We start from the raw sequence: 14,252 nt of genomic DNA on the forward strand, positions 1-14,252 counted from the left end.
TAATTGCTGTTTTTTGTAAAAAATAATAATAATTATGTTCTTATCATTATGTTCAATAGTCTATGCTAGAGGTTATGAAGCACACTTATATTTAGTACCAGAAAATTTTAAGTGGTGCATCAGGGTGACTTCAGCTCCAGCTCCGCCATGATCTGGGTAAATTCCGCCATGATCTCAAGTAGCTGCATACAGTGACAGTGTATTTACCAAATAAGAAGACCTTAGCAGCTTGATAAAGGCACTCTCAATTGCTTGCAAGAACAAGCATGATCTTGACTACTCCACAGTTTTCCGCTCCGCCAACAGATTTGGAATCACATCGACAGATTTGGAATCACATCGTCGAAGCTTAACAGGCACACTCTCGCATCCCTCATGAAAGAAGCAAAAGAACTACATGACATGGTGCCATCTACTTCTGCGAGCGGCTGATTCGCAATTCAGTTTGGATCCTTCTATTTTTCTTATGTTTACCGCATCAAAAGGCAGTAAATGAACAATAAAATCAGTAAGAATCAGAGAAAATAAGATCCTGTTGTGGAAGATGAGTGGTTTAACATGTCGGCCCTGTTTGAAATGTTGATTTGCGTTAAAATGCCAGGGACCACTTTACCTTTCAAGTTTGGGCGGTAAGGTTTAGACCGTAACTCGAGAACCAGCCACAGAATAATCTCAAATACACTAGAGCGCACGAATTTATTATCGAGTTACACATGTACACAATGTCAAAGCAAACATAGCAACATTCTCAAATCGATACATAGGACAGGGTATCGCCAACGAACGAACAAATCCTTACGACAAATATGTATACTCCTTTTTATTTACATGTACTGGAGGAAAGGTGCTCCTGATACTTGTCGGTGGTGCTCGCGAGGCTCGCCGCTTCAGCAAGTTCAACTGAAAAACCGCAACACAGACAGCACATGAGGATGAGGGGAAGCAAAAGATTTCACGACAAAGCCAAACAGAAATATAACTCTATAAGGCTGGTAATAGCTAGAACCTGACCTTTCAAGCTTTATGCAGAGCAGCTGGTAACCTCAACCTATGTTATTACAGGCAACGAAGAAGAAAGCTAATTCGGGATAAAATTTGACGGGCATCGAATGGTGAGCCCTGTATCGTTAGTTATCAGCTCAGGATAGATCAAAAGATCCACGGCCTTCTAGGATGGCGTAGAGCAGCTTCTTGCGCATGACTTCCTGTGAGAACACGCCCAAACAAGCAAGTTAGTGAGGATACAAGACCGCGTTAAAACTTACCAGCAAATACCAGACAATAAAGCCATACTTACTTTTGTGGAATATGGGGGTAGTTTGAGATAATTGGCACATGTCATGACACTGGGCAAATCGTCATCCGCAGCGTCTGTTACCCCGCTTGTATTCAAAGTACTCACCCCACTCGAGGGGTGCTGACAATCAAAAGAGATAGCAAGTTAAGAAAGAAACAAGGCATAACCAAGACGTATGTGCAGCAGATGTCGACATAAAGCACCTTTCGAACTATGGTAAGCTTGGGACTAAGGGCAGCCAAACCACCAGTTGGAAGCCGAGAAGCACCAGTTACAAACTGGCAGAATGCATGCTGCTGATCAGGGGTAAATTCCGCCATGATCTCGAGTAGCTGCAGACAAGCAGAGGATCAAGAAATCGGTTGAAACATATACAGTGCCAGATTAAGATATAGGAAAATACGGGCACACTTACATTTATAATGGCAGGACTTTTAGCAGTAAACCCATGATCAAATTTGATGTTATCCACCAGTGATTCAGCCTGCAGCAATCAAGGCCAGTTCAGTGGAAATGTAACAGAACACAACTGAAATCAAGAGAGGGAGATGAAGCATTACCTCCCATATTTCTTGACGACCACATATTAGATAGTCAAGCTCTTGAGGTGAAAATATTTGGAGGGATGAGATATCAAAGACCTAAAACAGAGAAAAGTACACGGGCATTTAGGAACAATAAATAAGTCTCGAGACATCTACAGAATGATTAAAAGGGGTTGACAAACGAACAGAAAGAGGTCGCACCTGGCTAAAACCTGATCTGAAAGCTTCAACCTGCTTCATAATCCCTGACTTCACTGTCGCATCGACTACCAAAGAAACATACTCCTCTAGGTTGTGGATATTAACCTAAGGGAAAGAATAAATTCTATTTATTACTACCCGTATACAAAAAGAGAGCAAATGCAAACACGAACTCCCTAAGATAAACACATCACTTACAATTGTGTTTTGCTCGCCTTCTTTGAGAATATAATCAGGAAAACCTGGAAGAGTAAAATCTAAACACAAGTCCTCGATAGGAGCTCCACGGAAACGCAAGTCTGCAACTTCTAGCTGATCCTTGCCACAAGTGGACTCAAGGAACCTCCTACGCTCAACAAGAACTTGCAGTTCTTGCAGTGTCTTTCCAAGCTCAGCATCAAACGAGATAATGTCGAATAAATCAAGCTCCTAGCAAATAGAAAGCATTTTACATTAGTAGATGCTGAAAATGGAGGGAAATACAGTGATATAAGAAACTCATGTAGAACAAACATAACAAGGTGAAAAAAAGAATGTTGTTCCACGAATAAGAGGGTCTGTATGTACTTACCTGTCCAAGTATGAGCTTATAAAATGCTGTTGACAAAGGCAAATCTAAGAGCCTTCCATCCTGCAAGACTTTCGCCACGACTCGACCGACCAAGCGGAAATATTCTACGACTTTGAAGAATCTGCTACCCTCCGAGGTATCAACATTAGATGGCCAAGGGCGAGGAAATAATCCAAGAGGAGCTTGTACCAGATTCCGGGCATCTTCGGATGAGTTGAGTTCTTGAGGAGCTGGCAAATCATCGTCAGAATCCACATGGATCACACCATTCTTATCGATTTCCATTTCTGAATAATCGTAAGGCGAACTAGATCTCCATAATCCCAACCGAGCATTCTGCAGTTCATGGCCCAGGAGAGTATAGAACTCCAACGTAGGACCCAGCCCTGTCCCAACCTCACCAAAGTATTCCACCTCAAGAACAGCTCTCTGACTAGAGAACATCTCCATAACTTTGGCGGCAGAATCCAGAATGCGGTTACGGGAAACACGGACCTTCTGGCGTTGAAGCCTGCCAAATCGGACCTCTCTTTCGCTGCCAGTGTTGGGATTATCACCCTGTTGCTGCTGAAGTCGATTCAACGCCCGGGACAACCCAAAAGCTGTGGAATGGAAGTACTGCCTCCTCGTTTCGAAGGGGAACAGAAAGGGACAGGCTTTAGTGATCTGATTACACCAAGAAGGTAAACTGCCGCTGCAGAGTGCAAGAACATCCTGCATTTGCCGAGTAAGCTTCGGTGTCAACTTACTGTTGACAAACTCTTCTGAAGGCACCTTGGTTCCAGCTTCATATAGCTCATCCAGAGTAGCGATTTTCCCCTCAGCAAAATCATCAGATGCTGTCTGCGCTCTTAAACGAGGGGATAGCTGATTCAGCCCCTCTAATACACGTAACAACGCTAAAATGCTGTAAGTTGAGTTTGTTTTCTCCAAATCACATGGAAGTTCCCCTTGTAAGATGCTATCAAGAAGAGAAACCTTGTGTGCTTCAGAAACAGATCTGCCTGATTCTGACTTTTGATGCAATGAGGCAGAACTACCTTGGGATCCCTTCTCAGCCTGGCTATCAGCCTTCTGGTAAGTTATCGTGAACACGTCACCCCAGAATCGGTTTCCATCGTTTGGTAGGTCAGACCCGTTGAACCTTTCTTCATCATCCTCGTCGAGCATCAGTTGACGTTGGATTGCTTGATATACGGTCAAATTTTTGCTAAGCTGCTTCCCGCCAGCCATGAATATCAGTTTGTTGTGCTCACTCATGCTGCCTCCAAGTGACAGGCCACGCCGATCACGACCACCTCTAACACCGCGACCACCACCAGAAGTCAGCCCAGCCATTGTCGCAGCAACAAATGACATTGCCCCTTGCGATCCAAAGGCACCTGCAGTTCGAAATTCAGCAGCATTTACTCCCCTGCCCATAATGTTTCTAGCACTGGAACCAGAACCAGATGATGGCTGCGCCTGGCTATCACTTGCTGAACCAACATTGGAGTCATCAGCGTCACCCAACTTCACATCATGCACCCCATCTTGAACACAAATAGGAAGAGAGCCCTCTTGCAGAACCTGAAAATCTCAACAGTCATATATTAGAGGCAGAAAAAAATGATCTTCGTGCTGTTCAAGTAAGATCTTTATTTCCTGAGTGCGGGTGAATCTTAAAGCATGCCTGTTAAGTTTAGTATCTTGAAGCTTATAATCTCAATAAACTAATTTACTATATTATATGAGCCATCCCCCCCCCCCCCAATGCCTTTGTATTCTCTGTGGATGGATCACTTAGGACAAACAGGGAAAATATAGATGCTTGTCTACCCCCAACTTACACCTAAGCATGAGTATAAAATAGGCCAGACTGTCTAAACTATCTCATGAACACATTAATACTCCAAATACAAATACATACAAGGTTTGCGAGAGAAATGAAGATCATCGTAAAAAATATCACCTCATGATCATCATCTTCATCCTCTGAAATGTCATCATCATCAATCATTAAAGCATCATCAAGCTCAATATGAGATGTGTCCAGCTCCTCATCCTGCACATAAGCACATAACAGAAAAAGAGGTATTACTTCGCAGAGTTCCAGTTCAAGTAAAAACCCAAACATTATCCCCAAATTTTAAATTGAGAGCTTGGTTGACTATACGGCTTAATCACCCTTGCACATTATCGCAAACTATACAGCACAAGATGGTCTCAGTGCATGGCAACATTACTCATGGAGAAAATCACCAGGAAAGAGCCAACAAACAACCACGAGTTATTATATATAAAAGGGTTGGGAGCTTTATCTCTTTCTTTGGCAAGAAGCCACGAATAACAAAAATGGGCATGGCACAATGCCCAAAGAAGATGCATGTTTAAATATCTGGTGCTAGCCTAGGGTATGTGCCAATTGCACTGGTACTTACACAAATATGTCTCGAAACATGCAGCCCTCTTTTCCAAACATGATTTACATCATTGGTAAATGTATACAGCTTCTGTCAGATATAACAACGATAACTAGATTCAAACCCACATGAAATCTATGCACAGCTTATTGCTACAAATTCCTAATGATATCACTAGCTTTCACAGTTTGTGCAAAAACAGAAATACAAGATTTGAGTATGTTTCTCTATTCCCAGAAGTTTTTCTGGAAGATATAGTTCAATGAATTATCTAGCACCCTCTAAAGCTTACGGTGCCGATGCAGCTACATGACAAGCAACAAAAGGAAGTTGTCCATTTTTTATAATTTATTATTATTAACCCAATCTTTCTCATATTTAGTATCACAGCTTAGATGGAATATGCACTAGAATCTCATAGGAAGCTATACTGAAATAAGAACCACATCCTTTTTTGGAGTTCTCTTATTCATGTAGAGTGCAAAAAAAACAATGCATACCTCAGAACTACTGTCACCATGTGTTTGCTTCATGTCCAAATCTTTCTCCAAGGCAGATTTTCTGCGGGTAGCATTCCTTGTGTTCGGTCCTTTTGGTTCAGCTGAGCTTGGTTTTACAACAGCTTTGCCTTTTGCCTTTGCGCTACTAGTGCTTTCCTCTAGAGACTCCTTACTAGATGTACCAGCACTTGCAGCAGATGACTTTGATCTTGTTGTTGGACGCCGGGCTGATGCAGGTGTTGATGATCCACCAGCAGCGGCACCGGGTGTACCAGATTCAGAATTATTTGCAGAAGCGACTGGAGGTTTGGAAGCAGCCTCACCGCGCTGAACTCTGGGCCAAAGAAAATCTTCGACGGCTGCCAGACTCGCAAAGGGATCGATAAGTACAATATTTGATGAATAATCCCGAAGTGATTTTTCGCCTTGAGCTCGACACAGGCGCAACTTGAAGGGTTGAGCTAGAGCGCCAAGACCTGAGGTCAGACGGGAGCCGCCAGTACCAATTCTGTTAGACTGGCTGAGCACAACAGGGAAACGCTCCAACGAACATAATGCACTTTGCAGTTTTTGGACCAAGAGAGTCATTGGAGTTTCATCCCTTTCATGGTCGGCAGAAAGGGCAACAGATATGAAGGACTTGTATCTCCTAAGCGCCTGCTGGCGAAGCTTTGGCAGGTTTGCTTCGGATACCTTCTCCTTCCCGAATGTCCCACATGACAAATAGTCAAGGAATGATGTGATAACTCCGCTCCTGATGAACTCAAATGTGGAGACACCATTAGCTTTGCTTAGCTCAGCAAGCATTTCATTTACTATCAGGTCTAACTGTTCATCCACATCATGTGAGATGTCAAAATGGCTAGGGCTCAAGGCTTTTGATTTCCCTTTGGCTTTTGTTACGACATTGTCAGTTGCAGTATTCAACTTTGCACACAGTGCTCTCAGCTTAAGAAGGTCGTCAGTGACTCCAGCGTCGCTTGAACCATGGTCTGAAGGGAAGTATTTATCTTTGAACGACTTCGCACGATCGCTAACTTCAAAACGGAGACTGGTGACTGGAACTTCTGTAGAGCATGGCGATGCGCTGGCAATGCCAGAATTGGAGGCGTTTGACACATCTAACAAACTGTTCTCTGTAGGTGCAGCACCCCCACGACGACGCTGTCGTCTAGGGCGTGAGGACATAACAGAATCGCCATCCTTATCCTGTGGTGGTACCTGAGGAGGCACCATATTTGAGGATTCCGGACATATAAGTGCTTCCACAGCATGAACAACACCTTCCCTCACAAATAACTTGGAGAATGTCTCGGGAAGTTTTTCCATCATAATTTCTGCTATCTGAAGAGCAGGAATCAGCACTTGTGGATCTTTCCAAGCAAGAATGCCTGCTAAGAAGCTGCAAGGGACATTTATATAACTCAGACAGGATCAGCAAAGAAGAATTGTATATTGAAGAAATGAATCACACATCATAGTAGAAACTTGTATCAGTACCTGGATATGTTTGTCGTGCTAAGGAGAGTCTGGATCATTTCAGCAGAGCTATAGCACATTAATTTCCCAATGATAGATAAGCACTTGTGACGTATTGGTGCATTTACACTTGAACCATACACCTGTCCGCCAGGGGAGGTTATTAAGCATGAGAACGAAAAATAAGTCCAAAAGTTCGTAAAAAAAATTCATCAATAAGAAATAAAAAAGAGAACAGACCTGTGTCATTACGGGCAATAAGTCCATACCGAACTGTTGTAGAAGTTCGGGGTGCTCCTGTAATAGACTCTCATGGCCTGACCTCTCATTTTCTGTTGAACCAGCCCCATCTTGTTTGGTGGGAGCAGGTCTCCTTGTAGAAGAGCCTTTAATAAATACACGACAGTTTGTTGGTAAAGAAATTATCCCCACAGGCAAATGTGGGAGCAAATCATCAGCAAGGCTCACGATCTCAAACATCTGCAGGGTTAAAAGTAAATATATGAACACCATTCATGCAAGAAAAGCATGCAAGCATATATTACCCTCCCACTCGGGATCAAACACATGCGATTTTATTGTTTTAATCAATGTTTGAGAAGCTAAGCAAGAGAAGTAACTACAGACAACATTACACATCTATATCAAAAAAATGTCAGATTCTCTTGAAACTCTACCAAATATGGTTGTTGGAATACATGATTTACTTGTGCATTTCTGTTCCCTATTCGTGCCTCCATAGAACATCTCGAAGGTTTTGATGCAAGATGCCTAAATCAAGGATGATAACTAAATTGCTTGGCCACCATACTCCTAAGACATGGCATTTTTACTTTGCTCTATAGTTTTCTTTTGGATGATAATATGCACGTTCATCATCAAGCCAACTGTGGACTAGTTTGAATGTTTGATACATAACTCTCTTCAGGACTAAATTACGCGTATGCCTGGCATGTATAATTACACAAATGTTATGGAACCTTTCCATTTTCAGCAAGTTTTGTAAGCTGCAGAGAGGATGTGAAAGAAGCAATGCTAGTACATCATCTGCTAGTCAAATTTCAATAGATAATACATACAAATTGGGTCTCATCAAAGATGGTAAAAACTAGTCATCAAGCTAACACCCACAGAATAGTAAAGCCAGTGATAGATGTAACTACCTGATCAGCAGGCCTTGACAAAGCTGGGGCGACTGACGTTCCAGCAACCAAACCAGACCCTGAAAGAATTTCTTTAATGGTGCCACTAATGCCAAGAAGAAGAAGTGTTTTGGCTGCCAACAGCGATCCACTCGCACAAGTTGAGAGAAGACGGATTAAACCCTAAAAGGATGAGCAATCCACACTTAGCAAGACAACAGGAAAAAAGGGCCAAAGTAAGCAATACAGAAGGATAGAAAACACATTTATTTGTGTATACCGTATATGTCGGTGTGCTGAGCGATGTCTGGCCTGGGGAGTTGCTGATGGATACCAAGTTAGCAGCTTGCGCAACCAGCCCATGATTGCACAGCTCATCCAACTTCTCAGGATGGTGAGCAAAGGCCTCTGCAATGCGTGTTAAACAAACAGAAGCATGCTCTAGTACCTGTTATCAATGTGCAAAAACAACAGGTTGAAACCATTGTATGTGCCCTGGCAGGATCCGTATTTCATAATAAGAGATCAAGGGTCAGAAGCTTGGACTTCGAAGGCACCAACCTTAGAGTCATGGTGGTGTAGGAGATTAGTGAGCAACGGTACAGCTTCCATGACGAACTCGGATGCATCGGATGGCAGCTTCCTGCAAATATTGGCAGCAGTAGACAGTGCAACTCTCTAGAAGAATGCATGTCCACCAAGGAAACATATATGGTAAGTAGAAGCAAACAGTGCACACAGGGAAGACAGGGGAAACAAAACTGAAGTAAAATGGAACCAAGGCGCATGCTCTGTGAATACGACAAAATGAACTACATTCTGTTGAAGAAACCGTGGGGTTGAATTCAGATAAATACCTGAACACCAGTGGAGAAGAAGTCCAGATACGACAGGACGGCCATTAGCGCACCAGCTCTCAAACATGCAGTAGGATGCTCGAGGGAAATCTTCCTAAGAGCTTGCAGAGACTAGGAGCATCATAAAAACATATACCGTAATTTGTCAGTATATTGGTGAGTGAATGCATGAGGGGAACAAGAAGACATGTTTGTCTCCCATGCGAATCTACTGAGAATGTAAAGTAAGTAGAAGTAGAAATATCCATGATTCATGACAAGATAATATCCAGCCATAATACACGCTAATTGTCTCACCGCAGGCCAAATATGGCGCGAACACATGCAAAATTGTAAGCAACAGCATATTCATTTCGCGCAAAGAAAAGAAAACGATCTACAACGTTAGCTACCATGTATTGTAGATCGAGCAATTAAGTTCTAGGTCGGTTAATTTGGCAATTCACCTGCTCGGCAAGGTCCATGTACTCGATGGTGAGGAGCCGGGCGCAGAAGCACGGTATAGCGCCATAGTGCACGACGGAGGAGCAGGCGGAGGGCAGCACGTCGACGAGGTTGGCGAGGGCGCGCGCGGCGAGCAGCATGACCTCGGGGCTGGCGCCGGGGCCGTCCTCCTCGCGGAGCAGGCCGACGAGGAGCGGCACGAAGGCGTCGACGGGGAAGGCGGCCAGCGAGTCCTCGGTGCCGATGGAGAGCATCTCGCAGAGCTGCATGAGGGAGCCGAGCTGGCGCGACTCGTCGCCCTCGGCCTGCAGCCCGGCCAGGATCCGCTTGAGCTGCGCGGAGGTGGTGGAGGAGGCCGCGGCCGCCGCCGCGGAGCCCGGGAGCAGGTCGTCCAGCCCGGCGCCCAGCCTGCGTAGGAGGCCCTGGAGGGCGGTGCTGGCGGAGGTGAAGGAGGGCGGGAAGGGGGCGGCGGCAGAGTCGTCGTCGCCGTCCTCGTCCTCGTCCTCGTGGTGGTGGTGGTGGGGGGCCGGGTTGGAGGTGGAGGAGGGGTCCAAGTCCTTGCCTTTCTCCGCGGCGGCGGCCGCGGCTGCCGCCGCGGCGCGCGCCCGGCGGCGGGAGGACGGGGACGGGTCCATCGCGGGCGGTGCGGGGCGGGGGGCGGTGCGGGCGCGCTTGGAGGAGGAGGGGGTGCTGGCGGCGGCGCGCTTGCGGCTGCGCGTTTCCATGCACGCGGCGGGCGGTCCGGCGGGGCGGCTCGCTGCCGTGCCTAGGCGGGCGGCGGCAGCGGGCGCATCGGGCGGATCTGCGCCTGATTGGTCCCCGCGGGCGGATCGCCGGAGGGGGCGGCGGCGGGCGGAATCGATCCGGCGGTGCGGGGGGAGGGGAAGGGGATCCCTAATGGAGGGGGGGAGGGGGCGCTAATGGCGTGGGATTTGGGGATTTCTCGAGGGTTAGCCGGTGAAGGGAGGAGAAAGACGGGATTTTTGCCACTGACTTCACTCCCCCTCCCACTTCCCACTCCCCGACCGCTTCTCCCCTCCCTTTTCACTCCCTTCTCTTCTCTTCCTCCACCAGTAAAAACATATTTTTCCCTCCTCTCTTTCTGCTGAATAACAATATTTAATTATTATATTTTGTACTAACAAAATATTTCCTTCTTTTTTCGCTATTCTTTCTCGACTCTTACTTACTGTATATCTTTGTTTCAGACAAGACCGACCAGGCACACAAGGTCTCGCACCGCCACCCACGACGGCAGGGGTAGGAATAATTTTCAGGTTTGGCGGAGTTTATAAACAAAAAGAAAACATGTATAACTTAACTATGCAAGAACGCGCTAGAATCTATATATATATATTATTTGGTGTTCGACAAATACAACTAAGATCCAAAAGTTAAATATTGATCTTCTCTTCCTCCACAAGTAAAAAAAAATCCCTCCCCTTTTTGTGCTGAATAACAATATTTAATTACTCACTCCGTCCAAAAAAGTTTGTCACTCAAATGGATGTATCTAACATCAAGTTAGTGCTAAATACGTCCGTTTGAAGGATAAACTTGTCCCTCAAATGGATGTATCTAGCACTGAATCCATTTGAGACACAAGCTTGAGACAAGCTTTTTCAGACGGAGAGAGTATAACTTAACTATGCAAGAACTCGCTAGAATACTAGATATATATTACTTGGTGTTCAACAAATACAACTAAGATCCAAAAGTTAAATATTAGTCTTTTAAATGCCTAACTTGATGAAGATTACATGGATGATCGATTGCCAATGCATCATTCATATTAACTAGACGGGCATAAGGATGACCTATAAAACATAAAACCATATATAAATCATGAATTAGTAACTAGCTGGATATAATAGTAAGTAATAGATCATGCAAGCGGAGCTAGTTAGAAAGAATACATACCCACAATGCAATTAAGGGGAAAAAAGAAGCACAAAGAATTATACCTATCATTACATACGTCATCTTCTTCTTTAGCGCCATCTGCAAACCCTCGCGAACTCGCCGAGTGGCCGGTCACCGCCTCCCTAATCGCGGCCTCGTGGAGTCCCTATCACCGGACATCGCATGTCGGTCCACGCTTCATCGATCGTGGCCTCGCGGAGTCCCTATCACCGAACGTCGCATGTCGGTCCACGCCTCATCGATCGTGGCCTCGCGGAGTCCCTGTCGCTTGTTCACCGATCACCGGCTGAGCACCAAGCAGGATGCAGTTGTGTGATTCTTGTGAACTTGGATCGATCAATGTGCGGTCAGCCCATGAACATGGCGCATCACTCCATTGTCAGCCAAACCTAAAATTTGTGCTAGGCTGTAGTATATCTACATTATATATTACCGTCATATTTTTTTACGGAGGGTGTAGTATTTTAACAGCAGCTTAGTTATGGCGTTGGCCAAACCTTGCCATATTTGCTAGCTTCGCCACTGGCCATCCATGCGCACACGGTCGCATACCGAAGAATCATGGTTGGTTCAATCTCTCCCCTACAATTGCACACATCTCTCCCCTACAATTTGCACACAATGACAGGGGAGGGGGGCTACAAGATCACATGCATTCAAAAGGAAAAATAGATGAATTCAAGAGCGGGGGCTACAGGATCAGGGCTCTTTAGACGAATTCAAAAGGGAAATTATGACATGTATATGTTAGAATGCAGCAAGGTCTGCTGGATTTCACCAAAAACACGGCTCGTACAAAATAGATATAGACATGATGATGTAATAAATGACATTGTGCATGCTCGTTGGCGGCAGCATAATGTAAGAAAAAGATTAACAATAATTCTACTTTTTTCACCCGTCATATATATTGGTTGGCCTCTGCATAGTGCCCATCTCGGTTAGGTGTGCTATTTTGACCAAGCCTGGTTCCTATCTCGGCTAGGTGTGTCATTTTGACCAAGCGTTTTATTTCTGTTTCACAAAATAAAAAAAGGGTAAATATAGCATGGGCAAAACAACAAAAACGAATTGTGTGCATTCTAGTTTTGTACGGGGAGCGAACCAACCTGTGTTGGAATGGTTAGGTGGACAGTGGTATCTCCAGCCCACCAAGATTCAAGTCCTGGTGCTCGCATTTATCCTGGATTTATTTCAAGATTTCTGACGATACGCTTTCAGTAGGAGGAGATGGCCCCGTCGACTACAAGGTGTCTATATATGCCGGCTCGGTCTATCAGAGGTGCTCATAGGGGTAGGATGTGCGTGTGTGCGTTCATATGGGTGAGTGTATGCGTGTTTATACGAGCGTTTGTGTTTATACTGTGTTCAAAAAAAAATATTTTGTACATGAAAAAAATTGTGAGCATTCTAGTTCTGTACGATTGTACGGAAAGGAATTATATGAACAGGTGTTGCACCAAATTAGCACGTGCTGGTAATCAAGAAAACAATTTTCCGTGTATAATATACTCACTCCATGGGCCCCGCATTTCCCTTTCAAACGATGATGATTGACCTTAAATAGGCGGGCCCACATGAACACGACTAGAGGCTGTAAACAGGGTTCACAAAAGGTCCTCTACAACAGACATGGACAGGTAGATGCGGCCAGCGAGATTTCACTGTCACGCCATATTTTCTCTCTTCATATCATAAATAATGAAAAAGAAAAGAAGAATCCATCCATCCCCCAATTTGGTGAGACACACATGATGCCATGCCAACACTCGACAAGGACACATAAGAGTGGACCTAAAAAAAAGTCACATAAGAGTGAGGAAAATTGAAATATGTTGAAATTGAAACATACTACATGTTGGAATTGCGCTAAAAAAAACTTGAATGTAGCTTGTACCCACCAATAAGGTCAAATATTTTTAAACTTGCTTGCGGTTGTATTTTTTTTCTAAAAGAGAAATGTTCCCAAAACGAAGCGCCAAATATAACTCAGGTGTCATCCTCTTCCACTGACGCAGGCTCGGTATCTCGGAGGTGCTCGTAGGAGTAGGGGGATGTGCGTGCGTTCATATGGGTGAGTATGTGCGTATATGTGGGCGTATGTGTCTGTACTGTATTCACAAAATAATTTCTTACCACAAAAAATCACAAAATATATGAGTGCGCAATGATGACAACCTACCTTAGATAGGAAGGTTTTTCATATGTGGCATGATAAGTTTAACTGTGAACTCGACTTTGTGAAGATCCTACAAAAGCACCATACCGTGAAGATCCTACACAAAACCAATATGATTTGATGGTCTCAATTTTATCTAGTTGAGTCGGTGTTCTTTTTTAGCCCCGACAATGCCTCGTTGGCGGGGCTTTCGCTTCCAGGAGTCGGATGAGCGCGTCCGAGAGAGTGACTCTGTTCCCGCGAGAGCTATACCTCGCATTAAGCGAGATGTCATGATCACTCACTGAAAGGTCCACAGTACTCAGGCCGGCTCATTCCTGCACAGTAAACGGAAAAGGAGAAGAGAAAAGGGAGCGCGGGGTGATTCGAACCACGGTCTCCTGGTATCAAGCAAGCGTGGCTAGCTACTAGGCTTTGCCTTAGGTTCGTCACAGAGTAGTAAGGCGAGACTACTTAAGTCCAAACGAGTCGGGGTTTCCATTGTTTTTTCTCCATATTTTTTTAGGTTTTTGTTTTCTTTTGTTTCTTCTCTTTTTTCTTATTTGGGCTTTTATTATTTTTATTTGTTTCTTAGGTTTTATTTTTATTTTCTCTTTTTTGGTTTATTTTGTTTCTTTTTCGGTTTTCATTTTTTTGGGTTTCTTTGTTTCTTTTCGTCTTCATTCTACATTTTTTATATGCTAACCACATTTTTCTAATACATGTTAACAAC

General features: G+C 44.5%; 1 protein-coding gene across 1 annotated transcript; it reads right to left on the minus strand.

The window, feature by feature from the left end:
- Positions 1–667: 667 nt before the first annotated feature.
- Positions 668–10,338, minus strand: LOC147963022 (E3 ubiquitin-protein ligase UPL3-like). Its single transcript, XM_087526611.1, has 18 exons — positions 9,441–10,338; positions 8,995–9,105; positions 8,699–8,815; positions 8,418–8,585; positions 8,159–8,320; positions 7,236–7,475; positions 7,017–7,138; positions 5,517–6,918; positions 4,566–4,658; positions 2,615–4,183; positions 2,242–2,472; positions 2,044–2,148; positions 1,858–1,938; positions 1,713–1,781; positions 1,501–1,629; positions 1,298–1,417; positions 1,012–1,205; positions 668–900 (listed from the first exon to the last, which is right to left on the minus strand). The coding sequence occupies exons 1-17, from the start codon at positions 10,161–10,163 to the stop codon at positions 1,140–1,142; spliced, it is 5,508 nt and encodes a 1,835-aa protein (XP_087382737.1). The 5' UTR covers positions 10,164–10,338; the 3' UTR covers positions 668–900; positions 1,012–1,139.
- Between the last annotated feature and the right edge of the window lie 3,914 nt (positions 10,339–14,252).

Source organism: Triticum urartu, chromosome 6A (genome assembly GCF_056163025.1).
Source record: "Triticum urartu cultivar PI428250 chromosome 6A, HENAU_Tu73, whole genome shotgun sequence".
Lineage (NCBI taxonomy): Eukaryota > Viridiplantae > Streptophyta > Magnoliopsida > Poales > Poaceae > Triticum > Triticum urartu.

Bases quoted from the DNA above. Each gene is read 5' to 3' on its own strand.
- LOC147963022 (XM_087526611.1), bottom strand. From the start codon at position 10,163: ATGGAAACGCGCAGCCGCAAGCGCGCCGCCGCCAGCACCCCCTCCTCC. The intron at 2,149-2,241 runs GTAAGTGATGTG...TCTTTCCCTTAG, and splicing joins AAGGCGAGCAAAACACAATT to GTTAATATCCACAACCTAGA. The intron at 1,630-1,712 runs GTAAGTGTGCCC...GCTTGTCTGCAG, and splicing joins AAAGTCCTGCCATTATAAAT to CTACTCGAGATCATGGCGGA.